At 36.5% G+C, this 23296-nt stretch overlaps 1 protein-coding gene across 9 annotated transcripts in view; it reads right to left on the bottom strand.

The window, feature by feature from the left end:
• Positions 1–20373, bottom strand: part of LOC128025086 (histone-lysine N-methyltransferase 2C) — a 108348-nt gene extending 87975 nt beyond the window's left edge. For 8 of the 9 annotated variants that reach the window (XM_052611090.1, XM_052611116.1, XM_052611098.1 and 5 more), the window contains exons 1-4: positions 19664–20373; positions 16313–16495; positions 7095–7183; positions 1789–1942 (exon numbers count right to left, since the gene is read on the bottom strand). In XM_052611090.1, the coding sequence (XP_052467050.1) occupies positions 1789–1942; positions 7095–7183; positions 16313–16494 (425 nt within the window). In that variant the 5' untranslated portion in view covers position 16495; positions 19664–20373. The remainder of the gene's footprint in view (positions 1–1788; positions 1943–7094; positions 7184–16312; positions 16496–19663) is intronic. The other variant, XM_052611144.1, reaches the window with a different exon arrangement.
• Positions 20374–23296: the final 2923 nt, after the last annotated feature.

The raw sequence follows: 23296 nt of genomic DNA, 5'->3' as shown, positions 1-23296 counted from the left end.
CTGAGATAATTGTGCGTTCATGTGTTGGTTAAAAGGGGCTATGTATTGATACTCGAAACCACGATCAGCAGTGCAGCGATTGGCTGCCGGCAAGACAGCAATGTAATGACATTAAATAATTTTAAAAAGACACCTGATGAAAAACTTGACAAATTTCCGAAACAGCCAAGCAAACAGACTACATAAATGTTATAATGGATAAATGAAATGTGCACTGTTTTTATTTGTTTAATTTTTTACATTATTCCCAATTATTTACATTCGCGATTTATAATATCTGTACAGTCTTTACATTTTTATTTAAATGTAGCAATTAACAATTCATTTAATTTTATATTTGGACAGATTTGTTACAGGACAGCATTAATGAAAGTTTCTTAAGGGTCAAGATCATATTATCTGCGTCTCCTGTGCTCCATCAAGCCACTCCCATAATAGCCGTCATCACTTAAATTAATGCACGGCTCTACATTATTTGTATAGCATGTGTGTAAGACTCGAATACAATTATGAAGTAACGTATTTTTCGGACTATAAGTCGCACTGGACTATAAGTCGCATTTATTTAGAACCAAGAACCAAGAGAAAACATTACCGTCTCCATCCACGAGAGGGCGCTCTATGTTTTCAGTGTAGACTACAGGAGCACTGAGCAGCATTAGATCGCCCTCTCGCGGCGGGAGACGGTAATGTTTTATCTTGGTTAATTTCTCTTAGTTCATTTCTCTTGGTTCATGTCAAAATAATTTTGATAAATTAGTCGCACCTGACTATAAATCGCAGGACCAGCCAAACTATGAAAAAAAGTGTGACTTATAGTCCGGAAAATACGGTAATAATTTCCTCACAAGCAGTGCAGTCCATCCTAAAGAGCCCTTAACAGCCTTCCACGGACTGGAGCCTGGGAGATCTGCGGCCGTGGTGAGATGACTGTTTGGACAGGGGTTTGTATGTTTATGTATGTTTATGTTTGTGCATGTGTGGCAGGGGAACCTTAAATTTGTAGTGTTATGTCAACACTGAGGTCCATTCAGCTGAGAGCATAAGCAAACAGACATGGTGCATGTACATATCTACAAACCCACTGTTTGTATATTTACTGAATACAGTGTATACTACTAATAGCAGTAAGTTACTATTCAATTCTGAACAATGTACAACACAGAAGTAACATGCGTAAGTAACAATTTTTAATATTCTCACCCATAGCTAATAATGTCAAAAATCATTATTTCTGTGTCATATGTCACACTATAAATGTAAGGTCAAATTGAGCACATTGCATTGTGAGATAGAGTACTCAGCAATGTGTCTATAGTGCACATTTGCGGAATGTAAACAGAAACTTTGCATACTGCACACAGGATGCAATTGCAGTTGGCCTCATGTAGCATCTTACTGCTCTTTGTGTGTCTGGAAACACAGTGAACTCTGAGCTGAAGGGCTGTGCCACACCAGCACTTCTTCCTGGGTTCCTACACTGCAGTCGTCTTTACCCAGAATGCTCTTTTAGCAAGCTGAACAAGTGCCCATCCCCCATGTTAAGAGAGAACGGTAGCCAACAGCAATACATGCAAATGCAGCAATACTTCAGCACACGTGTGCTAACGGGCATTCATCATCTGACCTTCCATTTTGAGATTTTGGTAGAAAGGCTCAATTCATTCAAAAAGACTTAAAGCACGAAGCCATTCACAAACGTTCACACTGACACACACACACACATCTGCATGCACACACTTCCCACGCTGGCGGTGACTCAGCCTGGCGAGAGGATGCTGCTCTGACCTGCTTTTAGCTTCTCCAGAGGCTGATGATGTTTGTGCCGCCCCCGTCTCAGGGCTCGCAGGAAGAGGGGATGACGACTGCTCCTCTTCCTCCCCCTCTGCTGAAACTGCCACGGCAGAGGCGTCCGCCGTCTCCTCCTGCTCCCCTTTAGTGACTGATGAGAGACACAGAAGAAGACAAACATCCATGTTAATTACAGCTGCACCAACAAACACATTTTAGACAAAACTGATAAGATTAAACCTTAAATGTTTGAGTGTTTCTCCAGCTGTATTCACCTATTTAAAGATTAATTTATACACTACAGTGATAGTGTAAAATTAGTGTAATTTAAAAATATTTTAGTATATATTTTAATGTGATCCATTATTTATACATTGAGAAAAAAAAAGAAAAAAAAGAAGCTGTTAAAAACAAACTTGGCATCATTTATTTACGTTACCAATCATAATTTGCACATCTCTGAGTTCTCAAACACAAACTGCATCAAAGAACATCGTCGTTAATTGCTCTCAGATAGTTTAAAGTTTAAAGTCCTTTTAGTTCATTCAGCAGCCAGATGTTCTCAGATCTCAAATTATTCAGTTTATTGTGTAAAAAATAAAAGACACAATTATGGACCCAGTTTACATTAGATATTTTTAACTATGTACTTGCGAAAAATATGTATTTTATAGGTACAGTGAGTACTTGTGCTGTAGGCTGTACTCATGCTGAATTGCGATTCTGCTGATATTAAGGCGGGGTACGGGTAAAGTTAGGGACAGATTTGGTGGTTTGGTGGGTTAAAAGGGATAAGTCACCCAAAAAATATTTTTTCAAAAATAAAAAAAGTCCAAAAGACGACCACCTTACACAAGGAGAGCAACAAACAAAAGGTCATTGCAAAAGAGGCTTGCTGTTCAGAGCTCTGTGTCCAAGCACATTAATAGAGAGGCAAAGGCAAGGAAAAGATGTGATAAAAAAGTGTACAAGCAACAGGGATAACTGCACCCTGGAGAGGACTGTGAAACAAATCCTGTTCATAAGATTCACAAAGAGTGGACTGCAGCTGGAGTCAGTGCTTCAAGAACCACTACACACAGACGTAAGACATGGGTTTCAGCTTCACATTCCTTGTGTCAAGCCACTCTTAAACAACAGACAGCTTCAGAAGCGTCTAAAGACAAAAATGACTGGAGTGCTGCTGAGTGGTCCACATGCTCATACTTTTCAGTTGGCCAAGATTTCTAAAAATCCTTTCTTTGTATTGCTCTTAAGTTATATTTTAACTTTCTGAGATACTGAATGTAGGATATTCCTTAGTTGTCAGTTATTATTATCAAAATTAAAAGAAATAACTATTTGAAATATATCAGTCTGTGTGTAATGAATGAATATAATACACAAGTTTAACTTTTTGAATGGAATTAGTGAAATAAATCAACTTTTTGATGATATTTTAATTATATTACCAGCACTGTGTGTGTGTATATATATATATATATATATATATATATATATATATATGAGTAATCAAACAGGTGATGCATTTATCAAAAGGTGAGATTTCCATGTTGGTGTTAAGTGTTAAATCCTTCAAAATTAAAGTCACAGCCTCGGCTAATGAGACTGACAAGCATTAATGGCCTCTGTCTGCGTACCTTTGCCTCAAATTAATTTTCATCCATGAAATGTTTGTTTATTCTGAACAGTGCTAATTGTTTCCAGTCATCCAGTCTTTCAGTTTCAGGGCAGTAGGTTTCGTTTTTTAAAGATCCCAAATGACATGTGAACAACGGCTGAATTTCTACAATGTAAACAGCAGCCTGCAAAACAAAAGTAAAGAAAAAGCCAGGATCTTTCATTTCCCTCTTTGATCGCAAACACGTATCCCTTTTGATTTATGGGGAAATATGCCGAGCACATGTGCCGTGTGCTAATAAGAGAAACTGGGAAAACCATTGCTTCAGAATGTACACAATGTGGAAATTAGAGGTGTGAGTCACCTGTGACTAAGAGCGCCTAGTGAGTCGAGACCTAGTTGTGGTCTTAAATAAACCGCACTGAAACCACAGCTGCAGTCAACCACCTCCTGTTTTCACCACTGAAGTCTAATCGGATAGAGCTTCAATGGAACTACAACAGACACTACAAATTAGGGTCAGTCTGCAAAGAAAACTAGTTACTGGCGCTTGTTGATGAGGGCATCAGTATTAACATTGCTTATGTGTATGGTGAGGAATCTGAGCTAAAGGAGACGCTTCGTATTAAGCTTCAACCAGTAGGCCAAATCCCATAACATTGTACAAAAGACATGAATTGATTTTTCAAATTGGAGAGATGTGCAATTACTTTTCCAAGCAATCAGTTATTTCCACTTTGTGTTTAAAAAAATGGGCGAAAAATTCCCATAGACACATGGTGTGGACTCTTCAACACTCAATAAACTGAACAGTGACATGCTAAATGCACTAAGAATCCTTTAACATGTGGCAAACAATGTGCTACCAACACCTATAAAATGAACTGCAGAATACTAAAACACTCAGTACGAATGTAGAACACCTTAGCAACTAAACAGCAACATGCTAAAATTACACTAAGAATACCTTAGCATCTAAAAAAACAATATGTTACAAACACTTAGAACACCCTAGAGATGGCAAGAACATACAAGCACTCAGAACACGCTACAAAATGAATAGCAACATCACTTTACTATTGCATGAAGCAACTGACGCTGGTAGGTCACGTGACAATGACAAAATAGTGGATATGAATTTCATGCATACTATCTATAGTATTTCTGCATATATACATTGCAAAGGAAGTTTTAAAAGTTGTGAAGTTTCAAAACAAATATAGTCCCTGTTAGACACTTCGGTTTAAGATGCAAATTAAGAGTACCTTAGTGTCTGAATAGCAATATGCTACAAACACCACAATGTGCTTAATGTTTAGCATCTAAACAGCAATTTGTAAAACACTCTACAAACACCCTAAGAAAAAAACACCCTAGAAACTGAATAAATGAAAACCTCAGAAAACACTGAGCAACTGAAAACCAATGCCCTGGCAATCATTTGCAACACTCTAGCATTGAGGGTTTCGCACAGACAAACATCACTCACATTTTCTTTAGAAAAAGTAAAAATCTAGTTAGAACAGCACTTGGGGAAAAGAATGAAAAGGCGAACAGCTTCCTCCAAGAACCAGCTTTAAAAAAATAAAATAAAATAAAAAGATTAAAATCTTGAGTAGTTCTTGGTACTTAAGGGACTTTAATAATTATGGTGCGGTTTACTTCAATAGTGACCTTGACACAGAGGTTATTTCGGGGCTTCAGAAGGCTAAGCAGTTACTGACAGCACTTTTAAATGATGCCAGCTCGTATTATTGACTGCGAGGGGTGTTCTAGCCTCTAAGGTGTAAGTGACTTGACTTTCAACGTACAAAAAAAGAAACTGACCCGAAAGTTACTTGACTTTCAACCACAAAAGCAACCTCAGCTCATCTGTAGTGTCAGGACAATTCACCTGGTTATTACTAGTGGTCGACCGATACATCGCCAAGGCCGATATATCGGCCGATATTTGCCATTTTTCAAATATCGGCATCGGCCAATACGTTTTTCTGCTTGGCCGATGTATACAAGGCGGGACTTTTATTTTGATGGAGCTGAGAGCGGCAGTGCCTGAGCGCACACGGTGCTCACACTCTCTTGTTTGTTGTCTTTAACAGTTCTGTCTAATATGGATACAAGTCTGTCTAATAAGGAATTAATGTATACAAAAAGTATTATAATGACTGCTTTTATATTTAGGCCTATTAGTAAGAGAAAGGCAAGCATTATAATACTTTCTCGTTTGCAGTCAGCATTAAGCAAATATGCATTTATATAATTTAAACAAATCTTTGAATAACTAATGAACATTTAAACCTTGTAAACCAGCTGTGAGATCTTGTGAAGTGTGTATCCAGCATGATCATGTGTTTTCTGTGTGACAGTCGGCCCGTGTGAATTGAATGGTTTAAACTTTAAACTCGTGATTTCAAATTATGCTGCACTTTATGCATTTGCCCACTATATTTATGTCATTTTCACTGTGCGCTGACCACACAGCACTGAACACACACACACACAGCATTGAACACACATCCAGAGCAGTGGGCATTTATACTGCAGTACCCAGGGAGCAGTTGTGGTTCGGTGCCTTGCTCAAGGGCTCCTCGGTCGTGGTATTGTCAGCCTGAGACTTAAACCCACAACCTTAGGCTTAGGAGTCAAACTCTCTAAGCATTAGGCCACGACTTTGCCTAAAAAGTTTCACAATATTATTGTTTCACAATATTGTTTTTAGTTTCACAATATTACTGCTTTTACTGTATTTTTGAAACAAATAAATGCAGCCATGGTGAGCAGAAGAGACTTCTAGCAAAATCATTTGAAATTCTTACCAACCCCAAAATGTTGAATATTAGTCTAAATTTGAAAATATATAACTTATGGTCATTTAAATTAATTAATTTTTTTTTCTTGTAGTTAATAATATCCATTTAATTTGAATGCTTTCATAATGATGACAAAAGAACAGCACATATTTTCTAAACAACCCCTAAAATTTGAAATGACATTTGAAATGAAATGACGCACTAGTGAGGTGACAACACTTAAAAGTTAGGAGTAAGAATGAAAAACAATAATATTGATAAATAACATAAACTCAACTGTATCTAAAACATGTAATTAGTCTACTTGTGAATCTGAACGTACATCATACCGTCAACAGAAGGCCACGAGCCGGCAAAAGGGGCAAGAAAATGAGGGGAAGATGGGATTTTAAAAGGCTTTCAGCAGGCATTAGCTTCCACCGGCTGCTGCGAGCCTCAGTCACATGCTTTGAGAGGTGCTGGGCTGACTCCAGAACAGAAAGGCTGTGGCTGGAGTCAAAACCTTTCAATTAGAGCTAGAGAGCGGAGCCATGCGGAGACGGGTGAAAATCTCATCAATCCTGCTCAAGGAGTGTGGACGGCCGAGCCTCTAGAAAGCTCCTCGTCGGCCGGCCGGGGTTTGAGTTCGATTGACTGCGCAGCTGGGAAAGAAAATCAATTCTGGGCTCCACATTGTGATTTTGTTTATCATTGGAACTGCCTCAGAAGAGAGGCGGCCTGTGGAAGGGGGATGTGACGGCTGAAAAGAAAAGACTGACACAGGAAACCCAGAGCAGTGGGAAAAGACATTTAAAGAGGATATATGTGGGGCAGGAGAGAGGAACAGAGAGGGAAAGCAAGCCAGGGTGAAAGTTAGACAAGGCTGCAGTTACCTGTCTCCTGTGTGCTTCCTGTTTCTGCGGTCTCCATTCCATCTGTGCTGTCTTCATCCTCCACCAGAGCTTTTCCTCGCCCCCGATTCCTGAGAAAGAGACATTTATTAGCACGCTTGCTTCAGGGAAGACTGGCTGATTGTGAATGAGTTAAATAGAGTCCCAGCTGTTGCTGATTCTGAAGCGAGTGTCCGCTGGCCCTGAGCGTGGGTGGGGAGGCATGTTTGTGTGTGGGCACATTTGAATACATGCGCTGAAGGGGAAGTAACGGGTGCGAGACCTCTCATTAAAAGCACGATCATCATGAAGATGCCGTTTCCTCATTTACTCAGAAGCCCTGAGGGCGGATGCACAACCCTGCTCTCGTGTCACCACTCAAACCTAGATCTTCTTGGTGACTCATTCGCACAGGCAGCGTCCAGTCAGATCAGGTTTGGTGTGTTCACAGCATATGTGAGCAGTGTGAGATGTAATTTCACATTAATTAGCATTTTAACTCTAATTTAAAAGCCTGAACATTTAAATACAATGAAATAAAAACCTTTAATGGGATTAAAGCTTTGCTGGATACTTGCATCTTGAAAGGAAAATAACAGTCCAACCAGAAAAGCAGAAAATGGTCTCTACGTGACAGGTGATTGGAGGGAATGAGAAATAAGAGGGCTTGGAGAAGGAAATTCGTTTGAGAGGCCGAGTAAGAAAAAAGCTTTTGTGCACTGTTAAATGGAAGTGCATTTCCATTTCCACCTATGAATACAAAAATATAAAATTTAAAGTGCAATTGTGAGGAATAAAGTCACATTGCAAGATATAAAATCCCTTTGTGAGATATACATTTACAATCAGACTACCGTTTAAATGTAAGGAAAATTGCAAAAAAAAAAAAAAAAAAAAAAAGGATTAAGTAAATAAATATCATATCTGCTTCATATCTTCAAATAATGGGGATTTTCTTTTTCAGGGTTCTTTGATGAATATATAAAAAAGAACTGCGTTTATTTGAAAAATAATTATTTATGGAAGCTTATATCCACCACATAAAAAACTAACAATAAAATAAAAAAAGGTAATTATGACTTTTTATCTCACAATTCAGTCTTTCTTCTGAATTCTGAATTTAAATTCTGAGTCTACACCATATAGTCTATACCATAAATAATAATAATAAATTATAACAAGCAGTAGTATTCCATGGTGGTAACAGACTTCCAAAGTCTACACTCTCAATTTTGATTATTTTAATGCATTGCTAAAACAGTTTATTTTTTAAAAAAAACCTACTGACCCAAAACATTTATGATGTCACTGAGATATGCTGTAATAATTGTTTTCAGAAAGAACAGATAGAAATGCAAATCTCATTACCTGTAGTGATGCCAATTACAAATAGTCATTTTTGACCTCACCCTTTCAATGGACTGTGCCAAAGAAGTGCATGATAGGTTACCAGACAAATGAGTTTGCCCTCAGAAAGAGTGCAGTCTGAAGCTTTGTGATGCTCCAGTCTTTCAGAACGAGCACTGCTCAGAGCACTGGATCTAATGTACAGTATGAACATACTACAACATACTAGAACACACTAACATCCCCATGCAGTCCAATGGAAAAGAGCCTGTGTAAACATTGCTTCCACATCATTAACAATGACACACTCTCATGGCAACTCGCAACTGTTTCAGCGCTTTGGATGATTTCGTATGATTTCATTTGTATATTCTGCTAAACCTCCACTGACGGTTATGTTTAGGGGTGAAGAAATAACTTTTCATACAAAAGTAGCTCAGTTTTTTTGGGTCGGGGGTGTTTCAGGTCCTCACAGTCAGCCATTGTTTCAACAGCATCAACTATAGCTGAAATGTGAAGCTGGTTATATATGTGTCTATATGTTGCTTCCCTAAAACATTTAGAAACCGTTAGCAGCACGTTCACAGTTCCTCTGTGTTTACAGTAACAGTAAAGCTTCCCACTGAGATGTCAAAATCCTTCTGTTGGGGGCCATCTTGGTTATGACCCCGGACAGCTTTTTCTAGCCATGTAAGTACAGCTACTATTTTTTTTGAAAAAGACTAAAATCTCAAGGTTTTCATGGTTAGATTTAAATAACAATTTTTAAATTAGGACTTAATTCTCACTATGGGAACATAAGTTTCCTCAACTTTAATCAGCCCCCAAAAGAATGTTACTTTGAGCTAATGCACATTTAACAGGCAAGGTTTTTTTTTTTTTTACTGTATAGCCAGGAAGTTATGGTTTCTCCCATTTATCATTATTATTTATTTATTTATTTTTGGTTAATGGACCATCTCCTACTTTTATAATTAATACAAATGTTCACATGTTTCACTTTCTTTGTGATGCTTGTTCCTAACACTTTTTTTAAGATTTATTTTTGGTCTTTTGGATATTACAGTGAGAGACTGACCAGCAGATGAAGTGTGAGAGATAGAAGAGGACAGGATCAGAAAGGACCACGAGTTTGGACTTAAAACTCCAAAACTGTGTTACATGCTATGTGTCAGAATGCTGCAGGTGAGGATATCGGCTCTGACCATTTATTTATTATTACTTTTTTTTCCCCATATAATCCATAGCAGGTTTTCAACAATGATGGTGTAATGCTAACTAAATGTAATGCAACTTAAATTACAGATCACTCTAAAAAATATTATATGGTTAAATCTAAACAAACATAAAGAAATTTTAATTCAAAATTATATTTTGCATAAATAAATAAAATGTGTATTACAGTATTGAGAATGAGAATGTAATGAGAAAGTAAAATTGTATTTAATTTTCTATTATTATTATTTAAATGTCATTTTATTTTGGTTGTTTTGAGGTGGTATATGACTTGCACATGTTTATATGAGATTCCTCTACAGTAAATATATATATATTAGGGCTGTCAACGTTAACGCGTTAACGCATGCGATTAATAAAAAATTCTTATCGCGTTAAAATAGTTTAACGCAAATAAATTAACGAAAAAAAACAGAAATACACAAACGTGCGTCATTAATGTAATTTGCGTCACGCAGTTGATGATATTGGGCGTAGGCGGGAGTCTAATCAGCATCTATAATGGCGAAAGCAGTAACTCTGGTAGGCAGACATTTCTCTTTTAAAAGAAAATTGGATGGCACTCTGGATAAACGCAAAGTTGTGTGCATACACTGTAAGGAAGAACTGGCCTACCATCGAAGATCATCGAGTTTAAAATATCATTTAAAAGCAAAACATATAACAGGTTCTAGCCGACGTTACTAGCAATCTGACGAGTCTTGTGCAACAACCCACACTGGATCAGTGTATACCACGGCGTGTGAATACTCAGACGTCAGACAGGCTTACTACTTCCATAGCAAAGTGGATTGCTAAGGACTGCCATCCAGTCAACATCGTAACTGACCATTTTCACTTGCAGGGCACATAGTGCACAAGAAGAGGGCTGCTCTGGCATCTGAGAATGTTAACAAACTTGTATGCCTTAGCATTTGGTTGAATGCTGACTAGAAAAATAAGCACTACTTTAGGAAAAAATGGAATATTGAGAGGAGTAGAAAAAAGGGAATCTGGTGAGATTTTCTGGATTATGGGTTAAATGGAGAAAAGTGAGATATTTGAGAGAAAGACATGCACACAGAGACGAACAGAAAAATCTTTAAACAAAATGGGGAACTAGACTTGCTAGATGCGTTAAAAAAAACATTCTACATCCATGAAATAAACACACACACATACAAAAAACACCACATTCAAAACAGAGATATTGTATTGCAAATGTAATATGATTTGCTCAAATGTTTCTCTGTCATAGCTCAGGAATAGTGAAGTATTAACTTTGCACGAGATACTTCTGAAAGAAAGACATAAAAATGGTTGTCCTACAGAGATATGAATTTTGTTCTTCAGTTCAGATCATTTGATTTTAGAATAAGTTGATGAAATACTGCGGTTTGTGTGTCTTTTTCTGTTAAGTTAATTTCTGTCTAGAATCAACTGAGATGATATATGTAAAATCTCAGTGTGTTTCCTGTCCAAATGTATGTTCAGGTCATTTGCTTTTTAATTTAATGTTAAATGTTCATGTTAAAGTGACTTAATTCTGAATTTGGTCTCTAGGCAGACTAGTTTACAATATTAAATGTCTTCTGAAAACTTTAAAATTGAATTGAGATTGAAACTGTTCTGATGGTTCTGTTTGCTAGATATAGCAATTTTGTGAAATGACAAAAATAAACATGTTTTAAACAGTGATAAATAGTGTATGTTTAATTTCACAATAAGAGTGCGATTAATTGCAGTTAATCGCACAAAAAGATGCGATTAATCGCGATTAAAAAATTTAATCTATTGAAAGCTCTAATATATATATATATATATTTTCAAATAAGTCAGGTTAATCATTTAAACCCATTATGATGATTATATTTACTCAGATCATTAAAACAGGCATGCAATGTGTGCAGAACATGATAGCTGTATGAATAAAAGATGTACATTAACAAAAAGAAAAGAAGTTCCCGGTGCTAACACTTCGAGTTTTCCAATAAACGTCTAACATACATACATAGTCAAATGAGTTACTCAGAGATATGACATTCCAGCACAAACAAGCAGTAAAAACTGTGACCAATTAATGGCTTTAAAAAAACTAATTCAAACTCAAGCATGTGAAATTAGCTTGACACTTACATTTGGTCATTTGTTTTGGTTGTGAACTATAGCTCTATCAAAGGGTTTCTGTATTTATGACGTCAAATGTTATTCTTATGAATATTTTTCTTAACTAAATAACATAATACTGCAAAGTATGGCTCTGGGCATGTGACCAAAATGGCAAATCCTTCTGGTTGCCCAGTTTTCTTCACAGTGTGACTAATAAAACAGACCTGCGAGCCATTCATCGAGAACCAGCTAAAAGCACATATCCATCTACAGTCAAACATCCCTTTCTACAGATCCGGCACACAAATGCGCAGTAAAGATCCACGGCTGTCAGAATCCCACGGGGAAGCTCTTCTTGATCTATGTATCACTTCATCAGGGTGATAATTGTCAGGCATTCAAATTAAAGTCTCACAGTTTGAAGACAGAAGAGGTACGGCAAGCCTCCCCTCTCTAGGGCTGGAGTGAGGAGGGAGTGTGAGGGATGGATGGGTAATTACCAGTGCCACTGGAGAGAGAAATCGCCGTCTGTCCCATGCCAAAAATGACTCCTCCCTGCAAATGACTTCCTATACCAGACAGTTAACAAGGCTGAACGCTGACAAAGGGGCGGAGGGATTTCACCCTAGAGGTTACAGACACACATGGAGCAGATCCACAGACCAAAGAGCTAGCTGAAATTAGCAGTTCAAATTAGTTGACCAATTTATATTTCTCTGTGTGTTTATATATATATATATATATATATATATATATATATATATATATATATATATATATATAGACCTCAAAATCTAATTACATTTAATAAAAAATAAATAAAAAAAATCTTTATCAATCTTTGCCACTATCTTACAATCCACTGAGTCTTAACCATTTGTTGGCATGACATTTTTAATAATTTAAAAAAATTTAATATGATCATTTTTTATTTTATATATTGTAATAAGTACGTCAGAATAAGTATTTCATTAAAATGTTTAGAAAAATAAACATGAAATGGTTACTGAAAGAAAATGGAACATTATTTCACCTAGATATAAAGTAAATAATAATAATGATAATAATAATAATAATAATAATCTTTTTTCTCATGTTTAGGCCAAAATAAACATATATAAAATATTAACATTCAACCAAATAAGAAATGCAATAACATTATAATACTTATAATAATTACATAAAACAAATTACTGAAACTTTACTGAACTAATATAAACTGATTTATGCACAGTTATATAAAATATTTATACAACATTAACTAAACATTAACAATAAAAATGAAAACATAAAATATGTATTATTCAAATTTTTTCAAGTTTTCTGTATTTTTTTTTTTTTATTATTATCAACCAAGCAGGAAAACCAATCGGTTGATGCTGATAATTTCAAAAGAGCTCATATAAATTAACTTGAACATTGCCAAATGCAAAAAAAAAGGTCTTTGTAGAATTACATGTCAGTATATCTGCTTTTCAATAGGAACTACAACCATCTGAATTGTAACAGCAACACATTTTTTCTTCTTCTAAAAACCACCAAAATACAAATAGGAAGAACAAAATCACTGGCTCATCTCATGCTGCAAGCGACAAAATGATGACGAGGCAATGGGCATCCTTTCATAACAACATAATAATTGAGCAAAATAATCCCATTATCACAGGGACAAATATGTATTTTACAGTTTCACTATTGAAACATTTATTGCATGTAAATATGGCCAACCATTTTCATGAGCTCAACTGAGTCCTAATGTGCCTAGTTCAATTTGTCAGAGGACAAAGACATTTATAAGCGGAGCACCAAGCCAATGGGAAAGCCGTTAAGCACACATATTTACGGTAGGAAATTCACCAAATATCTTTATGGAACATAATATTTACTTAATATCCTAAAGATTTTTGGCATGAAAGAAAAATCTATAATTTTGACCCATACAATGTTTTTTTGGCTATTGCTACAAATATCCCCCAGAGACTTAAGACTGGATTTGTGCTTCAGGGTCACATATATAACTTAATTTCTGATCAGTTATATGCATTGCTAAGAATTCATTTGGACAACTTTAAAGGTGATTTTCTCAATATTTAGATATTTTTACACCCTCAGATTCCAGATATTCAAATAGCTGTATCACGAACAAAATTTTCACTTGAGACTGATTTTGTCACATATAACACAAACATTCTAATTTGCACATCCCTATGCCACACAGTGAAGCTAATATTGTTCCGACAGGCCCATTCAAAATATCCATATATCTTTAGAGTAAATCTTCAGCTATTCAACCTGATTGGATGTAGGCACCACAGAATGAATTGTGTTAACGCCCAAACCCAAGATGACTCTGTAGCAGACAGAAGATTAAATATGTATCACGATTCCCAGACAGCCAAACACCAACTCTGTCTGGACGAGGAAACATGAAAATGTCCCACTTATGAATGGTCTTTATTGATGTCAATGAACAAACAGAATAATATTTGAATAGCTTTTCTGTAGCTCAAACAGTGAAGCAAGGCGCTAGCATTAGAAAACACTGCGGTCATGGGTTTGAATCCAAAAGAGTGCATGAATGCAATGTGAATCACCTTGGATAAGAGTGTCCACTGAATGCATAAATTATATTCATTTAAGGCCAACATTAAAAAGGCCATTCGCAAACCATTTTACTTCCATAGTAGGAATGGGTGAAATGGTATTCAATGAGAATACAACTGAATGAAGAATATACCATCATGGCTGATTTAAATGACTTAGTTTAAATACTAGACCCCCTAGTCACATTCAGGAATAACATTATTGCCTGACACCTGCAATTGCCTGTCATGTGTCACTACGTAATGCTGACATTGCTTGTTTTAGAACCCTGTATTGGCTCTGCAAAGGCGTTAAATGTTGCAAGTATAATAAAAGTCGTCATTCAACACAGACATTTAAAATTTGGTATATTTATGCATATAAATACATAGGTTCATTATGAACCCTTTAGGCGCAAATAAGGTAGGAAGGTACAATTTTTGCATTTTTTTCAGTAGTTATTTCAACAGATTTACACAAGTACAAGACTCTTGGATGGTTCTTCTTTTAAAGAAGATGATTTTGTGAGATCTATTAATGAAAAGCACCTTGCATTAGACCGTTTCCAGTCGCAGACACTACCAGCACACCTTCACACCTTTACACACTTATAGTAAGCTCCTAAGCTGGCAGAGGTACCTGTGCTTTTCACTTCAAAAACTCCTATATAATTAATCCCCTCAGGAAAAATGCCAAGCAACTCCCCTCCATTTAGATGGCTATCAGAGTCAAGAAAGATGCAGATACTCTCCCCAAATGCAGATGTGAAACACAGGAAGTCTGGCAGGATGATATGATTCACTATCCGCTTCTGTACATTCATTGGGTTCTGATGAACCTGAACTCCCTCCCTGGATTACGCTTCCAGTCAGGGAAACTCCTTCCTCGTTAGAGGAACTCTTTGTGTTCTATGAGCAAATAGCCGAAGGGCCCTGAGGGGTTAATTGAACGCACTGTCATTCAAAGCAGCCTGTCAGAGAGACAAATCAGAGCTGGTGAGAAGGTCTCTACCGTCACATGCCCATGAAGACAAATTGGTCAAATGCATTGCTTGACGGATAGGAGGAAGGCTTATCATTAGTTCATGAATCAAATTTTTGCATCGTGTCAACACTGGCCATGAGCAGTGCATCAAAACTAGAATGTTCCCTGTACAGATCAACAAAGATGGTGACGTGACACTGCGCACCGTATTTCACTTTCTGTTTTACAATGTGCTGCATTGCTTACCCTTCCATGTTATTTTAAGCATGCATCTAAATGGAAATAATTTGGATTATACTGATTAGCTAAATTATAAAATAAATTCTAAAAACTAAAATCGATCTAAAGGCATCAACAGCATGAAAAATTATATTTATTTTGAGATTTGGTGAAGATTACTTTAACAGTATTATTAAATTACTAGTGCTTTTAAAATGAACTTTCATGTCAGCATTAGTTGACAGCAAAAAAAAAAAAAAAAAAACGAATAAAAATCTTTTCCATTTAAAATAACAACTTGGCTCTGCTGCTGAAACAGCTTCATCAGCAATCTCTTGCCTTTCAACCACTCTCTTCCAACCACCTTGCTTTATTCTGGTACATAACACCCACTTATCATGTAGAATCAGAGCCTATTCTAAATTTCATGCATAATAGTTTTGAACAGAAATGGACCTCCATTGAAAAAAAAAAAAAAAAGGGAAATTAACTGGCTGAAGTCCAACCACAAACACACAACTGATTGGTCTGTCACTGGTGAACATTTTGAGGTGACATGCAACATTCATGTCATCAATGTTGACAGCCTCAAGTTTATGTTTCTTCCAGCTTAGACATAGAATTTGACCAATAGGATGAATTTCATAAGAAAATACCAATGCTATTCTTCACTTTTAAGACCAGTAATCATCCATTTCTGAAGATATTTAGACTTCCAATTTTAATCAATCATGACTGCAAATTCAAGGTTTAATTAAACTTACTTCTTTCTCTGTCTAGGCACAGACTGAAGCGGTGTTGCCGTGGATAACGCGTCCTTACGAGGGCGGCCCCGGGGCCGCTTATCTGTAGGGGCCGGACTTCCAGTGGGAGTGACCCCAGAGCTGTTAGGAGGTGGCGAGGGTCCTTTGTCAGAGGGGTCTAGACTTTTCTCCTCTGATGACATTCTGTGAGAAAAATGATATTCAAGTAATATATTAATATCACAAAAATCTGCTATAATGTAGACTGATGTCACAAAATGATACATTTCCAGGAAAGCTTTCAACGCAGCAAGTTTTCCAAGCTTTGCAGCAGATTTACACCTTTAAAACACAACATTCTCCAACCAGTGAGGTTTTAAATCTATTTTCATCAAACACTGGTAGTGCCAGAGGAGAAAATAATCCCAAAGCTAAATACTAAAATATTTTAATAAGCTCATATGATTTGCTCATAATTCGGAGTCCAACTCTCAACTGAACCACCATAAAAATAAGTCAAAGCAAGTGTTAGTACACTTTATTAACTCCAATATAAACATGCCTCACAATGCTGTTTAGTTATTTTATTAATTTTATTAATGTTATAAATTTTTCACTCAATTTAAAAGTGGCCAACATTTAAAAACTTGGAATCATCGTGATTTTTAAAAAGTAAATTTAGTTCTTAAAGGATATCTATCCACAATTAATCTATTTATCTTTTTTTTCTGTGACACATTAGGCACATCATGATGTACATGTGTCTCTGTGCACCAATAAAGAGTAAACACAACGCAGTTGTAGGTGACAGACCAAGTTTCGGTCAAGGTTGTTTTTTTTTTTTTTCATTCTTTCTGAATGTAGTGCACATTGTTAGTCGCTGCTCTGCTGGATCCACAGTGCTGACCCTTGCACCTGCTCTGCGTGGTGCTTTTGCCATCCTGTCCACTCAGATGACAAGGCATACTGCCAACGGGATGCTGTCTTTTCCGGGAACTACATGGGATCCCTCCCTGGGCTGCTCTCATTGTATACTGCCTTGAGTAAACAATTAGACCTCACATGGTTGAGTCAAGCCTTCAATGAAGCTGTATGCATTGCCATTATTGCATCCGTACACAGTGTCTATGGTAGCTGTTTAAAGACCTTATGAAGTGGCTTGGCGAATGCATTTTTCTTTCATGCTGATTTCATACCGAAACAGGAAGCTGGGGTAGAACAAATCGAAGAAAGTGTCTCCTATTTTTAAACAGCCTGTATGCTTTAGTTTACATCACAGCTGAGACACATTAGCTGCTACATGCTATTGCTAGTAAAAGGTGATATTGGGGGAGGGATGTTATCGGTCTTGAGAGCATTTGATTGGATAAACTTTTGTATACGGCATTGAGTGCAAGATGACTCATCAATATTTTCAGTTCTTTTTCACAGAAGAAAAAAAAACTGCATGCATCCGCTGTGTTTAGTTTGTCGACTTAAAATAAATGAGACATGAACTAAAAAGTCACAAAACTCTTGTTTTTTTATTTTATGAGGTCTAAAACAGGAGAAAATATCAGCATATGGACCTGAAGTATAATGAAAGGGGTTTAGTCATGCAAGTTCGAAGGATTTCCAAACCTCACAAGAGGTATTAAAAATACATTTAAAAAACTAAACATATCTGTAAAGGTTACAAAAAGGATACAGACCTTTGAATCTTTCCCTGCATTTCCACAATGAAACAGCAGCTCTGCGTTTACAGAATAATGCTGCTTCATAATTATCATTAACATCAATGGACACATTTTATGACAACTGGTTTAAAAAATTGTCTCTCTAATTGCAATTTAAAAATTTCACTTAAGTTTAAGTTTCACTTAAAAAATTTTTTTTCGTTTTCTTTTGATTTATTAGGATGTAAAACCTTGCTACGTGTACTGCATTAAACTGAGACTTGTTAAAGCACTTGCACATCATTGCTCTTTTGCTCAATTTTGATTACTACCATTGTCTTTACTTGTAAGTCGCTTTGGATAAAAGCGTCTGCTAAATAAACAATTGTAATTTTTGGCCAGATATATTGACATTGATCACAAACAGTTTTTTTCTAACAACATGGTAGCATCAACAGCTAATGCATTCACATGCACATTATATTCGGGTTTAAAACGCATTAATGTAGATTTACGTATCTTTTCTGTTTACATTTGATACTACTGCGATTTTGCACATGCATTTCCCACTAGGTTCAATAATCTAAATAAACTCTATATAAACGTACTTAACATCTAAGCCAAATGGTTAAATTCAAGTAAAAAGTTATTTAATATAATACTCAAATCAACTTCACTTACATCAACTGTATGGTTAAATCAGTAAAAAGAAAGATTCTTGATCACAACACATTTACTGTTTGTGCCATAATTTTCCAAAGGGAACCTATCTATCTAGCTTAGCCATTTGGATCTCTAATGTCTCCATCTATCTATGAAATGGTGAAGTAACATTCAATCAGCCATGTATACAAGACTTCTTTTGAAGTTATCTAGAAAGTGGGTCAATCAAATGCATGACTACTTTTGAATACTGTACTCATAAGTTCATCCAATGCATACCTCAAAAAGATATAGTGGAAATGATTTGATATCACAACACATGCAGGAACCAGAGGGACAGGCTTGGTGAAACAACAGAAGCACACAAAGCAAGTGCTTCTTCACATGAGGGGGCATGTCCAGCTTTTTGCCTTTGTTCAGTTTTCTCCAGAGCTTTGCGTTTCAGAGCCTTACGTATGCAGGGTGCAAAATAATACCATCATGCCATGAAATACTCCAACGTTTTCCATACTTAATACTTTTAATAAAATGGGGAAAACAAGAACAAGTCAGCTTCTCTGAAGGAGAGAGACGGTTTTAAACTCTTTAGGGAGTCCAAAGGCGAAACCTACCTGCATGCCAAGTATCTCTGCTCTCCAAAGACGCAACATTCATGATAATAATCGGATGCAAAGTGATGTCAACTTAGATGTGATGGTGTGAGAGTGGAAATATGACTGTAAATGCAGAAGAAAGGCTATAAGTGGATACAGTAGAGGCCTTGCAGCCCGGCTGATTAACTTGGAAACGTTACTGAAGCCTGGAGTCGCCTATCCAAGCAGTTATCATATAACGGCTCATTAAAGGCAGTGGACAGTAAAGATACAAAACGTTTTTAATCGTAATTTGATGGTTTTATAGTAAATAAGGAGGTTAGCGAGAATATAAGATTATTAAAAGCTGCACACTCGGTCGAAATGAAGTGGAGAAAGGCGACAGAAACGACAAAAGCGCTCGCAAATGACGGCGAGAAACACACACAACACAACACACTCGTCGGTCGATATTTACTTACCTCTTCGACCCTAGCAATTTTTATTTATTTCCTTCATGACAAGAACCGTCATATACGTGACATATAGTACTTTTGTTATGTGTTTGTGGCGCTGGGGGGTTGGGGAGGAATACGCCACTATTCCTCAGGAAAATAAGCCAGCGTGACAAAGCGATATCTTCCGCGATACTGTACACGTATTCCAGTAAAATCCACTTTTTAAGTCTACAATGTTTAATCCATAGGCAGAAACCACCCGTTTTCCTTCGGTTTGAGCGGATCACTTTTCTTTATTCGGCTTCATCCCACATCGCCAAATCCTCGCGGGTTAACGTTACATCCCTCATCCGAAAACAAGCCATAACGACCGCTATCTGAGCTCCTGCGAGGCGATGACAGGAGCCGAGCCCTGGCCACATTCGGGGAAATAACATACAGCCCAAAATATCCCCGAGTGAGGGAAACCCGAAAGCAGATTTCGCTTTCAATCTTTCAATCCTGACGATTTCGATCAGCTCGCGGAGCAAGCTGCAATTTCGAGCAATCGGCTACTTTATTTACGCTAAACACGTCGAGATGATCTCCTTGTCTGGGTGTTCACAATTTGTACAAGCAAAAAACGACTATTAGACGCGACTGTAGAACGGAGAATGACGTAAAACGTTACATTTCTGCATGAGTACAAATATTAAAGTTGTAGCCATGACTCCATGGTAGCCATATTTGAGAGTAACCGAATCACGCCCTGCGAGCGACAGCATGATAAATAGTCCCACGACATTTAACACGGCACTCAGGGGAACACAACCTTCTAATTTAGAAGTGAATGCCGTTAAAATTCATAATAATACAAGAATGTATTTTTAAATCACAAAATAGCGGTTTTACAAACGCCAGTGCAAAATAAAAATAATATAAACTGACCCTGCGGAGTGATATGTTGGAGCGCTCAGCAGGTGAGTCGACGGGTTTTTTTTTTTTCACGGACAGAATTTCTGCAAAACGCGGGACGGATTCTCGTACAAGATTCTTCAGTCTCCATCATGGCTGTTTTACTATTTAGCCTACATTTAAAATGTTCACATTATTGTTAGGCAATAACAGTAAAAATGTTGAAAAGCTCCTTTGTAGCCAAGGCATTAAGGCTGTCTTGGCTTTAAAATACAAAAATAAACCTATGATAAGAAATATACACTTGAGTAAAAGTATGACAACAAGCCATGGTAATTCTAAATCTTAAATATTTTAAATAGGCTATCATTTAAACATCATACAAATAGCTTATTTAGATGTGTGTCTAACTGTAGATCTTGGTGCAGTTATAGGAAGATTATGTGTTCCGTACAGTATGCTCACTCATCGGGGGAAAGCTAATGCCAATTTACACGTTTTTTCCTTGAAGAAGTCTAAAATTAAGGTTTCAATTATGCTGCACAGTTATTGCCACAAAACAGAGAGAAAGAGAGTGAGAGAGAGAGAGAGAGAGAGAGAGAGAGAGACTTATAGGTTACAAAACAATGGTGTCCAGTTTTAGATCACATCAGTGAAACATGAATAAAAGGAATCCTAAAAGGCAATTGTGATTTTATATCTCACAGTTTGATTTTCTATTCTTCAATTGGATTTTTTTTAACCATATTTAAAAATGTAACTCACTGTAATTATTTTTTTATACCACCAAAAGTTTTCATATAAAAGTGAGTATTGTGGGTATTGTGTATTGTGTGGTATACACTTCTGTGGAGTATCTGAATAGCTTAAGTAAAAAAAAAAAAATGTTTCTACATAATGATTAGCTTACAAACACTTGCAATAAAACAGAAAAGTATTGCCTATATATCATATATAAGGCAAAGTTATATTCACATAGCGTACGTTTATGTTTATCTAAATTACTTAAGAACCAATGTTTAAAAAAAATTGATAAAACATGTTTACCCGTCTTTTTAAAGTTTTGTGTAACTTGCTTGGCTAGGGGGCAGTGTGACACTTCGCACCAATCTTCATGAGCAAGGATACACACACACAGACACACACACACACACACACACACACACACACACACACACACACACACACACACACACACACACACACACACACACACACACACACACACACTGTCATGAACTTTTTATTTGTTAGAATAAGTTGTATAAACATTATAAACTGGAACGAATGTTTTGAATGAGTCGTTGAAAATGAAAAATACTTCCTTAGACAAGTTTAATTAATTTTAAACAGAAAAGGCATCCAGTCAATCAAATAAATTCATCTACTCTAGCCCTATATGTGACTTTCTTAATCTTATTGTGGCACTGTGCTTGACTGTATGTCTTCGATCTGTCACTATGAAATCTGCATGTCAGATCAGATGTTTGATAAAGCAGACAGGGACCTAATGGCAAATTGAGGGCCCATAATAACCAATGGCTTAACTAAATGAAACACTATATTAAAATAAAATCTGGTGAAGCTTGTTTTTCAAATCTAAAATTATTTGCTTTTACTGCCGTAACCACCGGTATTAATCAGCATTAAAATTCTCTGTTGAATGAATAGTTCAAACAAAATTAAAATGGTCATCATTTACTCAAACTCTTGTCATTCTGCACCTGTACGACTTGCTTGCTACAGTGCAACAAAAAGTTATTTGGAGAAATGTTTTAGCATTTTTTTCCAAAACCAACATTCTTCAAAATATATTTTGTTAAACAGAAGAATGTACAGTAAGTCATGTATGTTTGGAACGACATAAGGGCGAGGAAGTGATTTCATTTTTGTGTGGACCATCATTTGAACTGCTGGTGAGATTTTAGAAAAGCTGTATTATACAGAGTACAACAGTAGCTGAAAACAACAGCTGTTCAGGTGACATTAACAGTGCATGCAGCCTAGATGAGCTGGAAGGACAAGCTGATTCTGAAGCAGAACAAGTTTGTTAGATGCTAAATTATGAAAACTTTTTTTGTTCTTTGGAATAATGCAAACTGATGAATTGCTCACATTAAGACAGGGAAATTAGGGTGCAGTAATATATGATTTTAATCAACTCTGTCAAGAAAAAATGAGAGAGAAAAGCTTTGATCAGCAGTTTCTAACCAGTTCTTCATCATTAATAAATATTTTCTCCATTTGTGTGCAGCATTTATCTATATTTCTAATTTTACACTGACACGCCAGCATTTATTTTATTAGTATATTCTGCAGTTGCCGAATTTGGTGCAAGACATATCAAAGAACTTGTCTCTTTTTAAAAAATAATAATAATACAATACCCAGTATACTTTATTTGACATCACAGGCTTTTGCCATTTATAGTCAGAGGGCAGGTGGTGTTGGAGGAGGACTCTCATTCTAGATCATTTTTATCAGACAAACCTTTGTATAAGTCATCAATATTCTTGGTCTGTTTTCTACAAACTCGCCTTCAGCTGGTCTGTGGACAAAAGAGAGGAAAAAGTCCAACAGCCCAGTGAGAGAAAGTCTGTGACAGGACACAGTTCAATCAAGATGCTTTATAATAAAGAATCTGTTTCCTGTGCCAGTGAGATATGTAAAGCACACTTTTGCATTAATCTACATCTCTCCGCTGTCTACATGCATGTAATACAAACAATTTGCCAAACCCATTGCAGAAGAGTGATATAAATA

Source organism: Carassius gibelio, chromosome A2 (assembly GCF_023724105.1).
Source record: "Carassius gibelio isolate Cgi1373 ecotype wild population from Czech Republic chromosome A2, carGib1.2-hapl.c, whole genome shotgun sequence".
In the NCBI taxonomy this organism is placed as follows: domain Eukaryota; kingdom Metazoa; phylum Chordata; class Actinopteri; order Cypriniformes; family Cyprinidae; genus Carassius; species Carassius gibelio.
The sequence above is the reverse complement of the archived record's forward strand: the minus strand, read 5'-3'. Positions and strand labels throughout refer to the sequence as shown.